The sequence below is a fragment of the Ipomoea triloba genome, chromosome 13, assembly GCF_003576645.1.
Source record: "Ipomoea triloba cultivar NCNSP0323 chromosome 13, ASM357664v1".
Classification (NCBI taxonomy): domain Eukaryota; kingdom Viridiplantae; phylum Streptophyta; class Magnoliopsida; order Solanales; family Convolvulaceae; genus Ipomoea; species Ipomoea triloba.
This window is the reverse complement of record NC_044928.1, coordinates 729895-749181: the sequence shown is the minus strand read 5'-3', so window position 1 is coordinate 749181 and position 19287 is coordinate 729895. Positions and strand designations below refer to the sequence as shown.

Below are 19287 nucleotides of genomic sequence, written 5' to 3'. Positions count from 1 at the left end.
ACATTACATGCAATGATACAAGTATAGATGAACAGATTATACAATAAATATATTTACATAACGATATGAGAACCGCAACATTACATATAAGGATACAAGTATAGATGAATATATATATTATACAATAGATATTTACATAACGATATTGAAGCTATACTAATTAATGAGTATACCATCATTGATTTTAAAAAAATGGTAATCATTATGAGTACAAATACAAATAATAGAATTAGCATGATAATATTTTGACAATCATACCTATACAATGTCAAGTAGATGGTGTATTGCAAAATATGTTAGGTTTAGTTTTGGGTGAATACAAAGTGAGAATGGGAGGGGTTTATATACTGTTATTTTTTGTAGAATAATGATTTAGTTAAGAATCTATAAACAAATTGTATTATAGAATCCTATTAAGACTTTAATATTCTAATTTTAAGTTAGGAATCTATACAGAATTGTATTATAGAATATTGCCAATTTGTTTGAAAACTGTAATAAAGAAACAAATTGCCTAAAGAATTTAATGTTAAACTTCCGTTATATTTAACGGAAATAATTTGGTAAAATTATAAATGATTAGGATATATTAGGAATTTAATTGGAGGTTGCACAGTAAGAAGAACACAAAGTGCAATATGTTATAGCAGACTATTACACCGACATTTTTTTAGTTCCAGTTAGGGGTATAACATTATTGGCTCTTATTATAAGTGTAGATATATATGTATGTTCGTGAACGCGTTCGCGAACATTCTTAAACGAACACTAACCGAGCTTGTTCACGAACATTATAAAAGAACACAAACGATCTTGTTCGCGATCTCTTAGCAAACGAGCTTTCCATTGTTCAAGCTCTGTTCATTTATTTACCGAGCTCAAAATTTTGTTTGTTAATGTTCGTTTACCTTAATAAACGAACATAAACGAACGCTTACCGAACACGAACACGAGTAGTTTGTCGAAAGCTCTGTTTGCTAACACCCCTATGTATAATAGTTCGTGACCAAAAGCGAAATTTATTCTAATATTTATTCTATATGTTATAAGCATAAGTTGTAATGTCCAAAAATGCTAAACTAATTGTACATCATGTATTTCATTCATTTTATAGTAGGTTCATAATGTTATTTTTACATGTTAATGAAACAAATATAAATTGTATTGTTTAAAAAAATACTAAACTAATTGTACATCATATGTTTTCTATTCATTTTATAGTAGATTCATAATGTAATTTTTATATGTTAATAAAAACAAAGCTCAATGTATATAAATATTACAATAAAGTAATTACTTTATGTAGCTTTAGTTTTATTTTAAAAAATAAAAAAAATCAATATGGGTGTTATTTAAAAATAAAAAATAAAAAATTGTGAGGTGCATATTATCAATTTCATTAGTTAAGTCTCATATTGAATTTTAATACTTAATTTTATATTTTAATGGGATAAAGGTCAAGTAAACTCTCAAACTATATACAAAATGCAATTAGCCCCCAAACTAAAAAAACTTTCAATTAAACCCATAAACTGATTAAAAGTGTGCAAGGACTTGACAGGCTGGGCAAGTCATGACATTTTTTTTAATTATTTAAATTTTAATATAATTAACTATTTTTAAAAAATAAGTTTAAAAATATCAATTGACGTGGCATCTTACATGGAATCTTACGTGGCAGGTGACTTGAAGATAATATGTTACGTTATAGGTCAAATAAGTTAATTGCACTATTTTAATAAGTTAAAGGGTTTAATTGAAGGTTTTTGTAGTCTAAGGGGTTAATTGTACTTTGGTATATAATTTGCGGACCTATTTGACTCTTGGGGGTGTTTGGTTCAAGTTATATAAGATAACTAAAGTTATATTTGCTTGGTAATATAAGATTTCCATGTTTGGTTCAAGTTATGTAAGATTCCCAGGGTATGTAACATAACCTCCCGATGAAGTTTTTAGCTATTGGAAGGGAATGTGAGATACACCTCGATTTCTTAGGTAATCTCACATTCCCTTATCTTATTCCTAACATTGAGCTTTTAGCATTTTAATCAATTTATCTTATTTCCGTTGTCTTATTTACCTACTTCAATTTTAAACCAAACACAGATTATCTAATATTCCCAGCAATCTAACATTCCCTAAGGTAAGCAATCTAACATTCCCTAAGGTAATCTAATATTCTGTGAACCAAACGCCCCTTATCCTTATTTTAATATTTAGAAAGTAATTTTAGAGTAAAATTGAACCAGTTGGCCAAATTCCCTATATTAGTCTAAGAGATTCATCCGCAGTCAAAGGCTGAAATTGAGGAAGCAGCACGTCGCCGGGAAACCAGCCTCGCCGCCGTCGACTGAGGTCGCCGGCGATCGCAGTAGGTATATCTTTTATAGTTTTATTTATTTATTTCGAAAAATTCGAAATCTTTTATAAAATTATTCCAGAAATTATGTGTGGAAATTTTTCATGTATATACTGAAAATATATATGTACATACAAAGAGCAAAACACAAATATATGTATGCTTATTCAATCCCTAAACCCCTGTTTCCGCCGCTCGTATACCCTCCCCTACGCCTTCAATTACCGGTGACCGGTGAAATTCCGACGTCACACGTTCGTTATCTCCATTCTCCCAATTAACCCCTGTCGTAGAGAAATAGTTAATTTTCTTTGACTGTCCCTTAAATTTCAGGTTAGATCCTTCTCCGAGTGCAATTTTGCCTTGGTTCAGAAGCGTTTTCTAGAGGTTTTGAGATCTAAAAATCCCCCAAAAGCTCCTCTTTTTGTTCCTCCAATTAGAAACTGCAGAATGAGCGGCAGGAAAAAAGTGAATTTCTTTTCTCTGTAGTGAACAAGAACAAAAAACCCAGAGTGCATACGTGGAGAAAGGTTGAATCTTTGATTTGTGTAGAAGCCCAGAGTGCATATGTGGAGAAAGATTGAATCTTTGGGTTGTTTGGAGCTGAAAGCCTAGAGGTTGGGTCTACAAACAATGTCTTTGGGGTTCCAAGCTACTGCGCTGGTGGCTTCGCCATCCTGTGCCAATGCTATTGCCTGGTCGGACGAGAATTTGTTGGCAGTGGCTTCTGGTCACCTTGTTTCCATCCTGGTAAAAATGTTTTGTTCTGTTTTTTAATTCTAGGTCTTATATTTTGCTATCCTACTTAGTATAGTTTTGTCGTTTGATGGATTGAAATTTCTCTAACTTCCCATTCTTTAGAACCCAGCTAAGCTTTTTGGAGGAGCTCGAGGTCTTATTACAGTGCCTGCCAGCAAGCCTTTTCATGTTGGGTTGATTGGCAAAAAAGGTAAATTTGTGCAATTCTTTATGGCATGGAGTAGATTAGTTTTGCCATGGTGTTCTTCAAAGGCTCAATATTAAGCTTTTGAGAAATTCAATAGACTGGTAAGAGCTTCCTTGCCCACAGAAAGGCAAAATTCTCTTGTCACAAGGGTGCCCGACAGGATAGTGGAGGGGTGGACCACGGTGACTCAGTGGCTCATTAGGTGGTGAGCACCAGGCTGGTGCCCACCACATTGGGTGCCAAACAGACTGGTGGGTGTAGTTGAGCAAGCTTGGGTTTTTTTTTTTTTTTTTTATTTATGATTATGCATTTTATATAAGTGTTGGTGCAATTTTTCAATCAATTTATGCTCATATTTGTTCCTTCTTGGGGTTTGGACAGACTTGCTTTCTAGCTGTTTGTTACCTACTTGTGTATCACGGGACATTCGCCCTTGTGTTAGGTCAATTTCTTGGTCTCCTATCGGATTTGCTCCAAATGCAAGGTTTGGGCTTCTAACCAATACTAGTCTACTATTATCTGTATCAGTTTTCTGTTGTTAATACGTCTTGATGATTTGTTTAACTTGATAAACAGTTGTTTGCTTGCATTATGCACCAATGAGGGGCGTGTAAAGGTTTACCGCATGCCTTTCCGGGAGTTTAGAGTTGAGTGGGTAGAGGTATGCACAAGAAACATGCTGATATTTTCTTCTGTTATCGTAACTTGTCTTCTGTTTGGTGTTATAGCCTTCTTCCTTTAACTTTAATTAATAGGTAATGGATATATCTGAGATGCTATATGATTATCTTAAAAAAGCCAATTTCGAGGTGTCAAGCATATCTTCAAATGTTTCAGATGTAAGCAGATAAATTACTTTCGTGATATCTTTTATCACCTTTTTAGACACTCTTTCTCTTGTAATTCTTTTTTTATATATATAGATAATTTCTTCTTTTCCCTGATTTGATAAACAGACAACTGAAGCTGGCAGTGACCCGGAATACACAGACGATGTGCCAATATCTCAGTTCATGAAAGCAAATAAGAAACGAAAACAGAAAGGCTTGACTGTAACGTACACCATTTGCTACTGTTTCACTTATGTTATGTAGCTTAAAATATGATGGGAATTATATTGTTATCGGGCAATGTGAATCTTTAGATTTAAAGATTCACATCACATCAGAAAAAGCGGGGAAGAAAAGAGAAACTAACAAGCTTTTCTTAGATAATTTGATTAGACCAAAATTTTCTTATGATACTTTTAATTCACAAACATAGGTGGTAGCTGGCGCCGTGAAAGAAAAAGATTCACATCGTGTTCCTGCATCTGAGGCAAAACACTCCAAGGCAGCAGCGCGAAATTCTGGTCTTCCATTAATCGCTGCTGAAGAATATGCATCTCGTAATGCAATGCTATCTTTGCTTACTGTTGCTTGGTCACCCTATCTACAATCGGCGTGCGGGGGTGATATACCTTCGACAGATGGCTCAACAAATGGCTGTACAGTGCTTGCAGTTGGAGGGAAGTCTGGTAGACTCTCATTCTGGAGATTTCGTAAACCACAATGCTACTACACACAGAGCGGCACAGATTCAAATTCGGCAATGCTTGTGGGTTTCCTTCAAGCTCATGACACTTGGGTTACGGCAATAACTTGGACATTGCAAGTTTCTGACGCTTCAAATCCTCGAGTTTTGCTTTGCACGGGGAGTTCTGATGGGAGGTTAGTACTCATAGCGGATACAATGATTACCCCTAAGATCTCCTTATAAGTCTCCGTGTGACATTTTCTGAGGCTTATCTTATATTGAACTTCAATTGATGGTCTAATGCAAATACGTCGTAATTAACACTTTGTAGTGTGAAGATTTGGCGGGCGTGTAATAGAGAACTTCAGGATTCTTCCGACATTAGTCATGATTCTTTCTCTCTTTTAAAAGAGGTCAAATTTCATGAGGAGCATTAAATTCTTATTTCTTTGTTCAGTCATAAGGGGACACAATAAAATCTAATTTTTAAACTGCCTGCCTATTGGTGACAGGTTACAGTCATCGATTATGCACCGGTTTCTGTGCTTTCAGTCATTGTGCCTTTAGATTCACCAAGAAAAACGTATTTAGCTATCGGGAAAGGATCGGGATCGATTGATGTGTTGGTTTGTGAGACACCTAACAACACATTTGAGAAAGCTGGCTCATACCACGGGCATAATCACATCGTGAGTTCTTATTATTGATCCATGTTTTGTTTGCGTAATTGTTACCCTAAACTTCTGTAAAATTTCCCAGGTCACGGGTCTAGCCTGGGCTTTTGATGGACGTTGTCTTTACAGCTGCAGCCAGGTAATCTCCTTTCCCTTACCAAAGATCCTTAATAAGAAAATAAAATAAAGAACTCTAAGCTTTTGAGTCGTTCAACCTGTGGGGTCAGATGAATCTAATTCTTGGCAACATTAGATAACTCGGTTGTTTTTCTGAAAAATGTACAGGACAACTCTCTTTGCAGCTGGATATTTATGGAAAATTCCCTACGAAAAGTTCCTTTTCCTTCAAATACTCCCGCAGTGAAGAGCTCTAGTGATGTAAGCCATCCTGCCATGTATCCTAGTTTTGCTCTTTTGTAGTTATCGGGTATCTTTTTTAACGATGATGAGAATTTTTTTCCGCAGGTGCCAAATGCTTTTGATTCGTGTTTTGGTCTTGCGGTATCTCCCGGAAATCTCGTGCTTGCTGTGGTAGCTTTCTGCCTGTTAAAAATGCTTGTCTGGCCATTATTTTAAACTTTTATTCATCCATTTCTTATTCATCCACCGTTCACCGCCCATGCAGGTACATGGCTATGATGTTGAACTACTAAATCCAATGTACGAGGCAAGGTCAGTTTGTTAAATCTCCGTTTCCTTCATTATCTTCGTCATTAATTGCTTCTTTTGAGCTATATGGAATTAGTAGCGATGTTTTCTTAGAGGAATAGTTTAAAGCTGTAAACCCTAAACCCGAAAATACCCAGGGCTTGTAAAGCTGCAGTAGCATTCCGATGGATTGGGGGGCAGCATCTAGATACTTTCTCCGATATACTTCCCGATTGCGATTTCGAATCTTTCCCCGGTTTATCCAATAGAGAAATGATCAGTTGGGAAAATAATATAATGTGGTCGCTACGCCAATGTGAACATCTAGAAAAGGCGGTAGTTGTGTGGGATGTTATAGCAGCTCTCTCGGCCTTCAACGAGTCCGATCATAAATATGTAGAACGCGTACTGTTAAAATGGTTGGCGTATATATTTAGATCCCAATCTAGCATTTCTACGATCTTATCTGAGGCCTCCAGACATCTCCCGAGGATTGCATCCCGAGTGTTGCAACTCCTCAACATCATTACTAGTCAGGTAGCACTGAAGAAGCCGGAGGCAGATAAAACGATTAGCAAACAGCGTGACGATGCTGAAGAGGAAGAAATGATGATGTGGATGCAACTGCGATCAAACGTTGAAAAGGAATTAAGGGAACGGCTCGTTGGGTTCAGCCTGTCCGTTATTTCGAGTCTCGTATCTAATTCTAACGAGAATAATGGTCACAAGGAGTTTGGATGTTGGACTCCTATTGGGTCAGCGCAGATGGAGAAATGGGTCGATCTCAACAGAGCAAATGTGAACGAGCATCTAAAACTCCTCGCAGAAAAAGTTGGAAGAACCAAGAAAAGGTACGCTTATGCCCTCCTTGTTCATTCCACTATTTTGTGATCCGCATTATCTTTTCTCGCGATAAATCTTTGATTGACTCCATCTGAACAGAAAACTCCGCTCCATTTGCGAATACAAAACGGAAGAGGAATGCAACTTCTGCTCGGCTTCAGTTCCATTAGACTCTCCAGAAAACGCGTTTTGTCGAGGAGAGAAGACCGATGCTGGAACTGGACCGAGTCATAAGCTGTTGCGCTGTGCTGTTTCCATGCGCGTATGCCTCCCGACTCCTTCATGGCATTGCGTGTGTTGTAAGAGATCGGCCTCACAACTCGTGCCATTGGCCCTCTTCACGTTGCCCGAATATCCTTCGGATTTCGAGTCTTTTGTCGGGCGTTGTGCACACGAAAAACCAGTGAAACCTTTGTGTCCTTTTTGTGGGATTCTTCTGCAGAGACTGCAACCAGAATTTCTATTGTCTCCATCTCCGGTGTAGATTGTATCTTATGTAGTAACTTAAACGCTAACTTCTAGTTAGGAACTAATTTCAGATCTTGTATGTAACATTAGCTTTTTACTATCATTTCCAAATAATAAATAAATAATTGCTTGAAAGGATGAGTAGAATATTTTTTTTTGGCGATGATGAGTGAAATCTGAAACCACTACTTGATAGTGTTCGTGTATATAATACGGAGTATCTTATAAACCAATTGCACGGGAAGACTCTATGCCAATTGTGTGAGGTAAATCGAAACCGAAATTAGACCAGAACCAAACCATTGTGTGAGGTAAATTGAAATTGAAATTAGACCAGAACCGAACCACGGACATGTCTACCTACCTATAGGTGAATGTAGGATATGGTCAAAACACTAATGCAATTATTGGACTCGTATCCAGATTTGAAATATTAAAAACGAATAGTAAATGCATAGTCATATGGATCCTCAATAGGGTAGGAGTTGAAAGTTAAGAAACATTTAATGAAAAGAAATGTAGTATAAGAATGGGTTGGTCACACAATGTTTTTCCTTGTACTAAACAAAATCATAATTTTCTGCTTTCTATGAATCAATTGGCCATTACACCAACAGCATTTCGCGCTTTGATGATTATTCTTGCTTTTGCAACAAGTAAGCCATATTTCTTTAGTTTCAACGTTTTCTTTAGTTGAATTACGATTACTAATCTTTTGGAATTTTTATTTTTTTTTTTAAAACACCTTAGTCACTATGCTAGTAAATTTCAATCCTGTATAATAGGAGGCAAAGAATCAAACTTGTGATTTTTTTTATTTTATTTTTAAATATGAGAATCAATGCTCCATCTGTTTGGTCACCCCTTTCAGGGCATACAATTACTACTCTTTATATTATACTTGGTTGTTAACAAAAACGAGGAAAAGTTAACCAAATGATCACCCCAATTAAAATGAGTTAACAATTATTACATTTTCATCCAATCGAGTTGGTCCGAACAGTTGACTTGTTAACCACAAGGTTTCAAGTTCGATTCATTGTGGGGGTGTGAGAGTTGCATATTAATCTTCTGTGTTTGAATCAATCAACTAGTGAGATTGTGTTAATTGTTGACTCATAAAAAATATTACGTTTTTATTTAATTTTTTTATATTTAAAATTTGTCTCACATTAGACAGTCCCACACTCTTACACAATAATTTTTTTAAAAATAAAATAAAATAAAATAAAAAAGGGTAGATTCAAATATAGTGCATTTGTGGCAAGGAATTGCATGTTGTTTCCTTTTGCCCTTTTGGTACATTTGAGGAAGATGAAAATAGTAAGACTCAAATGCAAGTCTAGCTACTATATAAAATGAAAGTATAACTTAATACTGATTTACACCCTAAATTCAGAGTTCAAATTGAACATATATTTTGACATTCAAACTTTCTATAAACTATAAGTCTTGATTGAGAACATTTTCTAAGTATACCTTTCCCTCGTATCATACAAGAATTCAAAACTTGGGCAGGTCACCGAGAGGGATTATTCCTGACCTTTACCGACCAGTTAGCTCGACGTTCTCGACCTTAAGCTGACAACCGAACTGAATGGAGGCTATAGTAACATTTCACTGCTTAGGGACCAGTCTTGACCAGTTCAGGTTGGGATGACCCTCTCGAGAAAGCCCACTTTGATATATGGACTTGGATATCTCAATTGGTAGTTAGGAATCTCATAACACGTGGCCGTCGATGTGCTATTACCGAGCCTACCCACCGCATGCACAACACATGTCAACCATGCCAGATGCCCAGCATGTGCCCCTCATTTCCTATAAATACCGCATTTATAGCGAGGAGGGGGGGACATTTGGCCTTTTCACTTACCTTTTATTAGCTTGGGATTCTCTGATGACCTACCTCTTGCCAGTACACCGAGCTTCCGGACTTAAACCGGACGTAAACCAACAAGCAGACTAAAATAAGGATCACTACGTGATCCAACCTCGACATTTACTTTGTTTATTCCTACAATATCCACCGTATTAACAACATCAAGTCTAATTGAATTTTTATCACCGATAACGTTATAGAGAGATAGTATTTATATTTGTAGTTTTTTAATAATTTTATATTATTATGGACAATAGACTTATTATGTGAAATAATTGTTACAATTTAGCTCCGATGACGTTGGGCGGAATGGAAAGTAATCAAACGATGCAGCAGTATCGATGCGTGGCGAACTTAGGACCGTGCGATAACATTTGCGATGTGGATTGTTGTCATAGGATTTGCAGAGAGGAATATGGCGAATATGGTTCATATGCCATATGTAAGGGACCAAACATATTTAACGAATACTATCTTGTTATTATTACTGTGATAAAATTAAAAAGTAATTAAATAATGTATAATGTTTTTAAATTATAAATAAATAATGCATTTTACCTTCTAAATATTTAGTGAGAATAATTGTATCTTTTATATATATATATATATATATATATATATATAATGTTTTAGTTGTTTCGTATTCATGTGATAAATCTATAAAGTTCTATTCTATTGCGGTATTTGAATGCGGATATGTGTTCCCCTAATTAGGATTTAATTAGGAAGATCGAATTTGCCTTGGCCAATTATGTTCGGAATGAATCACTATACATGTCTCCTAATTTTTGGACATCCAATTTTTAAATATATAAGGGTGTGTTTAGTTTAAATAATGAAATTGAAATCAGAATGGAAATCAATAATACTTGATAATTAAAATAAGTTTTAGTGACATATTTGAATAGAGAAATCTTTAGCAACAGATCAAGAAGAAGACCAAACTTCCTGAATCAAGCATAAAATAACCAAGCACTTAAATTATCCAAATTAAATCTTTAGCAACCAATTAATATAAATGAGAAGCTCCAGAAGAATAATAGAACAACACACGTATTTTATGGATCACGCAACATCTTTCATAAAATGCAAATCCAACAATAATAGAACAATAGAGATAATATGAAGAGAAGGGAAATGATCTTTTATTGATAATTTCAATATGTACATCATGTTGTTAATTACAAATGAAATATATGATCCTATATATAGGAAATAAACTTGATCATTCATATCTACAACATAAATGAAGAAAATGAAGAGGTGGAAAGGAAAATGTACGTCATGATCAAATAATAGCCATCAATATATATACATGGTTGCAAAAATCCCCCGCCTAGGCGCTAGACGCCCCTAGACCAAGGCGAATTGCTCCCTAGGCGTCCCGCCTAACGCCTAACTCGGCCAACTGGACCGAGTTGGAGGCCGACTCGGCCAAATTTGACCGAGTTAACTCGCCCAACTCGACAAAGTTAGCCGAGTTAATTGGAGCGAGTTGGCCTTGTTAATTTTTTTTTATTATATTTATATGTATTTAAATGTATTTATTTATATAAGTAAGAGAAGTAATATATATATATATATATAATATGCCATATACCCACACATATGCATTATTTTTTTTGTTTTTATAGGTCGCCACTTAGACCGCTTAGGCTCTAAGCTCTAGTTTATCACCTGACTAGCGCCTAGCGCGATAGCGCCTACTGCAACCATGTATGTATGTATGTATATATATATGATCATGATGAATTTAGCTCCCGTGCGGTTGTGCGGTGGCTTTAGGTGCGTAATTTTCTTCTTAAGGTGTGTGACTTGTATGCTTAAAGTGCTGAGTGTTGAAACTTAAGGTGGGTGAACCTAAAGCTTAAGGTGCGTGGTTTTCTTTCTTAGGGTGTGTTGTTTTCTTTCTTAAGGTGCGTGAGTTATTGAAATTTAAGGTGCACTAATTTAAAACCTTAGGTGCGTGCAGTGTTTTGTGTTCTTAAGATGCGTGGCTTATGTACTTAAAGTGCGTGATTTGTGTACGTAATGTGCTCAATGTGTGTTCTCAACTGAATGTACACCATTTAGAAACTTTAGGTGTGTGGTTTGTGTTCTTAGCTTAAGGTGCGTGGTTTGTGTATTTAAGGTACGCCGTTTTAATGCTTAAGGTGAGCACCGCATAATCGCACGAAAAGATATACCTGCACCTGAACTCTTCCTGATAATAATGATAATGCAATATTAAATTTTACGGAGTAATTATACTCTTTTATCGATCTGATGAGTATATTGTTTAAACTTTTTTATAAGTTAGAAAACCAAAAACAATAATAATATGAGTGATAATAATAGTAATGATGATGAAGATAGTTGACATCATGGGATGCAATAGTCCGGCTAACAGACAAATTTGAGGTATTAAAAACGTATAGTAAATACATTGGAAGCATCATCATCGTGTAATGTATATCCATCAACAATTCGATATTAGTTGAAAATTAATTTAAGAACCATTTAATGAAAAAAGAATCAACAACCAAATTTTGAGGATTTAGAAATTGCAAGCACCATGAGTTGAAAATTTCGAAGTAAAAAATGGTCGAATAAACCTTCAAACTTTACACAAAAGATAATTAAGTCACAGAATTTTTAAAAGTTACAATATAATATATTGGATCGTCTAACTGGATAAATAAGTCAAGGCTGACATTTACGTATGTTTTTTTTAATTTAATAATTTAATTCATTTAAATAAATATTGTCACCTCAACATTTTATCAGTTAATTGACTAATTGATTTAATTACATCAAATCAACAAGTTAATATATTTTATTGCTTATTGTTTTGTGTGTAAAATTCAAGGGTTATTTTCGTTAATTCCCAATAAAGAAACATTTAATGAAAAAGGAATTCGAACCAAATTGTGAGGATTTAGAACTTGCTATTAAGTATGGATGGGTGACTTGTGTACAATACTTTTCCTACATACCTATATTATCATAAACCTAACAAATCAAAAATTATGCTTTCTATGAATCAATTCGTCATGTTTTCTCCCACATTTTTCGCTTTGATTATTTTTGTTTTGGCAACAGGTAAGCCATATTTCTTTAATTTCAATGCTTAGTTGAATTACACTTACTACTCTATTTTACGGAAAATGTTGCAACCATTACCCAAGGGTATACAAGATAAAACTTGTTGCGAAATTCAAGTAAAAGGTTCTAAGAAAATAAATCAGTCTAAGCAAGTTCTAGCTTATCAGTTGGACAACTTGAGATTTATCTCCTTCATGGGCGACACGTTCATTGGGTTTAGGATATAGTCTGACAAAATTAGAAAAATTGTATTATGAAAAGAGAAAAGAACAAATTGGTGACTTTCTAAGTTTCAACTACGAAAATCATATTTCATATACTCCATCTCAACTAAAAGTCTAAATTGATAGTTGGATTGTACATTTATGTTTATATATTATATGTTCAACACATCCATTTTGTCACCTTTTTGGGACTACAAATAAGATATTTGTGAGGGTAAATAATGTGTAACGATGGGCATTTGTTAAATATTATTAATCTGAAGTGATAAGTTCAACAAGTACAATTATATGCCATAGTAGACTTAGTAGTGATAAGAGTACGTAACACAACAAAAATCAGAAGTTGGATCCGTATTATATGCAATGAATTGCGTATACTATATTTATACTAAGCCCTCCCGAATTACTAACCACCCATCAAACGTACGTAATCATCAAGTTAAAGTTTTCAAGATATTGCCTCGTCAGATGCGCTATGCCCAGGCCAGGGTCTCATGCATGACCATTTACGTTGCGTTTCGTTGGTACGAGACAATTAAAGAAAAAAATGAAGTGTGGTTCAATAAGAAAAGAATAAGTAAGAAGTTAAAATTATATTATTTAGTAAAAAGAAATAAAATTAGGAAAAAAGGTGCAAATAAGTCATCAAACTGTTTGGAAATTAACAATTAAGTCATCGAACTCGAATAAACTCCAAATAAACCACTGAACTAGTGAACTCAGAAAAATAAATTAAAACAATTAAGTCACTAAACCTGAAAAAATAACAATTAACATTTTAAAAAGTCCGACTATGGTTTGAGTTAAAAATCATAGTTGTTATCTTAAGAAAGATTGTCTTTATCCCTTTGTCCTAGATACATGTATATGAGACAAACACTACCCACCTTTGTTTGACGAGAATACAACCGAACAGAGACAATCCGGTGATAGACATACATTTATGGTGAAGAGTGTCATTTGATAGTTGGGGAAGACAACCACCTAATTGTCTTCATCTAGCGAAGAAAAGCCAAGGAAGACAGTTGGACTATTTTTTGTTGATTTTTTATATTATTATTATTATTATTATTATTATTATTATTATTATGTAAAATTTGTTAGATATTTAGGCCAAATCATGACCACATTTAAAAAACAAAAACAAAAAGTGATGTAATAGTCTTTTCTAAACGCGATCGCAAAAACATCTCTAATATTTATATTTAAAAATAACTAAAAATTCTTACTAATTAAAATATAAATGAAAAACAATTATTTATTATAGGGATAAGGATCAAATAAGCCCTCCAACTATACTCAAATGTGCAATTAAGCCATTCAACTTCAAAAAGCTCCAATTAACACCTCAAACTTTTAAAAAAAAAAAAAGTGCAATTACATTATTTTGTAGGTTACCTTCAAGTAACCTGTAAATTATTTATTGATTTAATTTTTTTAAGCTTATTTGGCTGGCTGACGTGGCATTCACTCCATCGACCACCACATCTTATTCCCGGAGGATGGCATCGTGACGTTCTGAACTGCGAAGGACAAGGCTTCCGGCATGACACAGACTGCCAAGGAGTGGGTGCAGCAAACGACGCGCAACGCATTTGAGTAACCTACAAAATAGTGTAATTGCACATTTTTTGTAAGTTCGAGGTGTTAATTGGAGCTTTTTGAAGTTGAAGGGCTTAATTGCATATTTGAGTATAGTTAGAGGGTTTATTTGACCCTTATCCCTTTATTATATTAATCCAATATATATATAGGTCTACAAGTATTATTATCATTAAAGAATATAAGAAAAAAATATGGTGGATGCATGTGTATGATAAAATTAATGGAAAAGATAACGAAAGTTATAACAGTAAATGTACTTTTGTCCAAAAAATTGTATAATAAAACTCTAAAAACATATGTACAAAATGATTAGCAGTAAAAATATGGACATAAATTATAATAATTGGTGGTGCATTATAAGAAAATGGAGGAGCATTGGGATTTGGGAATAGAGTTCTACTACATGGACTCGCATTTTATACTCCCTTACTTTTACTCCCTGATGTGACAAGATATGATAGGTTATCTTCATCCTGTGAGTCCCAAAGAAAGTGTTAACATCAAAATTTTGTGTAAGGGAAGTAGAATTTGGGAATCTAAGTAGTATTTTTTCCTTATATGGAGGTCAAAGGATAATTAATTGAAGAGTAAATGTGAGTAGTTGACTTTCGTTCAAAAGTGAAAAATGACAATTATTTTTTCTCGAATATTTCTCACTTTGCGTAATATCTTTTTAATTCATTGATTATATTCAATAAAGCATACCCTCATACAGTTTACCAATTAATTAAAAAGTTTTATGATAGACATAAATTATTTCATTAATCTATATCTGCCACCTAGTATGACTTCCACTTACAATTAATTGTTATTCTCGCTATCTGTTAGTCAATTTGACCAAATTCAATTTTAATTTATGTACATAAGTACGTATTCTAATAAAGAAATATTAGAAATTAAGAAACTACTTATGATACATTCATTTACTAACTTATACGGATTATTATTATTATTATTATTATTATTATTATTATTATTATTAAACTTGTATTACAATTTACATATGTGAGGGTTTTTTTTTCTCTTAATTGGGTGATGAGAGACACCTGCATCCATAATCCATTATTTGAGAGTCTATACTAGGCATAAATCTCATCTTGTGATTTTAGTCGGTAAAAGACCATAAAAAGGTAAATCAACTTAGATATTGTTCATAGCTAACTCGCTCAAAACAAGAAAACTAATAGGCTGCTCCTATTGAGAGTCGAAAGTTACCAATTTCAAACCAACAGTACATATAACTCGACCAACTTGAGTGAAATTGCCCGACATCCTAGGATGCAATAGTCAAACTAATAACATGCAAAAACGTATAGTAATACACCGAAAGGCATCATCATCATTTAATAAACATCGATGAAGAATTAGATATTAGTTGTAAATTAGGAAACATTTAATGAAAAGGCTAAGGAATCTACAACCAAATTGTGTGGATTTCAGACTTGCTTGCATCCGTGGGGGTATAAGTATGGATGGGTCACTTGTGTACAATGTTCTTGTAATAATAAACAAATCATAAATTTAGTTTTCTGGGAATCACTTTGCTATGTTCTCACCAACATTTCGCGCTTTGATTATTCTTGTTTTGGCAACCGGTAAGTCATGTTTCTTTAAGTTCAATGGGTATCTTTAGTTGAATTGAATTAAATTACAGCTCTTTTGGCTCAAAAGGGATAATCGAGTGACTAAAGCATGATTCTCATATCAGAAAATCAAGAGTTTGACTCTTGTCAATGCTTTTTGGATCGAGCTAGACACATAATAAAGCCTTTTTTAGTGCGATTTACTCCACATATAGGTTTTGGCTTTTCCTTCGCTCTAGAAAGACTCTATGTGACAGGTTTGATTGAAATGATTATGACAAGAATAAATTGAATTAGATTCAAATGCAAGTCGATAATTAGAAATGAGATGTAAGGTTATCATCAATTTTTTATTTTGCATATGAAATATCAAAAGTTCAAAACAGAAGAAGTTATACCGGGGTCTGCCGAGATCACGGATTTTAAATGCAGAGGATAGTTTTGATAATATACCCTCAACCAATTCAACATCATTTCCCAGTAATAAGATATCATCAACATAAACTAGAATATATGCTCGCAAGTGTCCAGAATCATAAATAAATAAGGATACATCCGTTTTAGAAGGTCGAAACCCAATACGAACCAAGAAGTCATTGATCCGTGTGAACCAGGCTCGTGGGGCCTGCTTAAGGCCATAGAGGGATAAATTAAAGAGTAAATATAATAAATTTTTAAAATACTCATTTACCGAGTAAAATTTAAATAGAATTTAATAGTTTTGTTATTTTATGGATTAAAACGGTAACTTTTTTTAGGAGTTATGGGTGTATATTACAACACTAAAAAGTTAGAAACTAAAACGACAAGTAAGAAACGATTCAGATCAGGGATTAAAAATACATTTTTTCTCAAAATTTTATGTATTTTATGTTGAGTCTAATAAATGTTGCAATATTAGGTGCATATTCATGTGGCAATAGATCTCCGTCGAGTTTTGAAGCGATCGGAAGTAACGCGACGGTTCCGCAGGGAGTGATGTTAGACGACTATCAATGCGTGGGGAATTTTGGACCGTGCGATGACGGCCATTGCTCCGTGGATTGCTGTAGGAGGCTTTGCTTGAGTTCATACAGCGGACTTAATCCATGTTTCCTCTGTCAAGGGTATCCTATCAAGTTCTGCATTTGTTATCATGACTGCTATTAGTATCTTACCTCCTAAGTATTTCATGATGACAAGAAGAAGATTTCTCGTTTAATCCTAGCTTATTCGGAGATAAATTAATCTGATGTTGATGTTGTGATAGTCTTATATATCGATCGCTCGTGTGATGAATCTATAAAGTATTATATGTGTTTTGGTTCAAAAGTAATAATAGGAATTGGTTTGGACGGTATTTTATAGTGTTACGTACCTTACTGGTTATTAAATTAAAGTTGGAGGGTGTAGTCACTTGTATTGTATTAGTTTTAATATATAAAGTCGGTCATGTGTATGATATGGAATTATGTATGAGTATCGGACGTTATTATTAATCTTAAGGGATAGGTTCGTTTAATTTGAGTGTATAAGTAAAAATGACGTGGTAGTGATAGAGTAATAATACCAGAATTAGAAATCGAGTTTGGATTACATGCAATAGACTCCTATTTTGTAATTAGTCTATAGAGTCCATATTACTTAATATATATATATATATATATATATATATATATATAGGATTTGGATCCACTAAGATCACCTTAATTAGACGAGATTGTGAGATTAGATCGTGGTCATCAATTATTTTTTTTTAATGGTTCAGATTTGATGTAGGGTTTTAGATTATTTTAAGTAATTAATGGTATAGAGAGGGGTTGTTCAGTCTTTTTACTTTTTGGTTAATTTATTACCCATTTTAAATTAGGTATTATTTAGTAGTTGTTTCCTTATGCGATTGGTATTCATAAAAGATGCATCCCAATCGTCTCTGTCTTCCGTATATTGTTTATCCGTGATGAAACCAGACGCCATCTGTGTGTGCATACCAAAACATCTCCATGGCTGGCTCTTCTTCCAGGCGGTCCAAGCGGCTTAGGAATAGTTCATCCGGTGGTGTTCCAGGTATTTCAATTTTAACTTGATTTTTTTTATTCGTTTATATGTTGTTTTGGGAGGTATTTTTTATTTTTTTGGTTGGGTTTTTGTCCAATTTTGGATTTGGACAGTGGGGTTTTCGCGGTGGGTGTTGTGGTGTCTTACGGGCGTTGTGCGGCGGTTGGTGTTGTTTTTCGGCGTTGCGGCGGCAGTGTGGGTCGGTTGGGGTGTTTGTGGTGCGGACTATGGTTTTTTGTTTTGTTTTTTGTTTTGTTTTGGTTTTTTTTTTTTTTTTTGTTTTTGTTTTCTTTTTTCTGGTTTAGTTTTTTGCTTCCAATGTTGGGTGTGTACAGATGGCAGCGAGAGGCTGGGGTAGGGGTCTGTGTAGTTCCTGATTTTTTTTTTTTTGAATACATTACACAGTAATAGTGAAATAATATTTTTCTTTTTCATTTGATTAATGTTTCTTTGTCTTTGCAGCAATGTGAGTAAAGAAGCATAATTTTAATTAGTTTTTATTGATTTGCAGCAATGTTTGATAGTTAGTTTCTTTTTGGGGCTTTATTTTTTTTAACAAAAAATTTTCCCCATTGTTTATAGCATTTGATAATGCGGGTGGGTGTGTGGCAGTGTGTGTGTCAATGTCGGTGGGTGCGTTATTGGTTTCCAAGCTGTGGTGTTGGTGTGTGTGGGGCAGTATTGGTGGGTGTGTGCATGAATAGGTTCATTTTGTATTGTATATAGGTAAATTAGAGCTATTAATATAAAATTTATTGATGAATTTTATTCTAAATCATGCTATTTACATCTATCTTAATTTAATTATACTTCTTCAGTTTATAAATGTGTGCGCTGAGTATGCATGTGCATTTGATTTTATTTGTTTTGTTCTTTTGTGGTTGATGGTGCATTTTACCTTGTTGTATTGGTCTTATCTGTATGTGTATTGGTGTTGTTTTTAAACTTTGTTTCAGATTAACTGATGTGTGCGTTTTCATCATTTTTTTTTCTTTTTGTAGTATGATTTGCTCTCGGTATTCTTCGAGGATGTTGGGTTCCCTGCTTTAGATATAAAGGTCAAACAGTTAAAGCCTAGACGTCTTCACATTTCATGGCGCTTCCTTCTTGGGATTGTGATATTCGAAGGGGTGATGCACGGTGTTTGATTGTTTTATGTGTGTAGTTCTTGCAAGAAATTCCCTGCTTTATGTTTGTTGTTGTATGGGGGAATTGTTGTATTTTTATAATGTATCAAAATTATTTATTCGTGTTGGGGGTGTGCGGGACAGACTTGGTCAGTAAAATGCACATGCTGTAAACCACACATGCACACACTTTCATGTTAGAACCACTAAATATTAACTGTTGAATGTTGGTTAGCAGGTTGGTTATAGTCCATTTTCTTAATTTATTTATTATCTTAGTTTCTTTTGTAAC

General features: G+C 34.2%; 1 protein-coding gene and 1 long non-coding RNA gene across 5 annotated transcripts; both read left to right on the top strand.

Moving 5' to 3' along the window:
- Positions 1–2262: 2262 nt before the first annotated feature.
- On the top strand, positions 2263–7588 carry LOC116002249. Of its 4 annotated transcripts, XM_031242352.1 has the most exons (17): positions 2263–2375; positions 2693–2746; positions 2849–3109; positions 3221–3308; positions 3687–3789; positions 3882–3966; positions 4061–4144; positions 4262–4357; positions 4569–5014; positions 5152–5233; positions 5333–5509; positions 5580–5633; positions 5780–5872; positions 5960–6025; positions 6120–6166; positions 6301–6993; positions 7085–7588. In XM_031242352.1, exons 3-17 carry the CDS (start codon positions 2993–2995, stop codon positions 7467–7469), a joined length of 2616 nt encoding a protein of 871 aa, XP_031098212.1. In that variant the 5' UTR covers positions 2263–2375; positions 2693–2746; positions 2849–2992; the 3' UTR covers positions 7470–7588. The 4 variants fall into 4 exon arrangements, with proteins under 4 accessions (XP_031098212.1, XP_031098210.1, XP_031098211.1 ...); XM_031242350.1 differs by having other exon boundaries at positions 2693–3109; XM_031242351.1 differs by lacking the exon at positions 2263–2375 and having other exon boundaries at positions 2525–3109.
- A 10096-nt stretch (positions 7589–17684) lies between these two features.
- Positions 17685–19261, top strand: LOC116002649. Its single transcript, XR_004094524.1, has 2 exons — positions 17685–17877; positions 18870–19261. It is a non-coding gene; the product is annotated as an uncharacterized LOC116002649 (long non-coding RNA).
- The last annotated feature ends 26 nt before the right edge of the window (positions 19262–19287 follow it).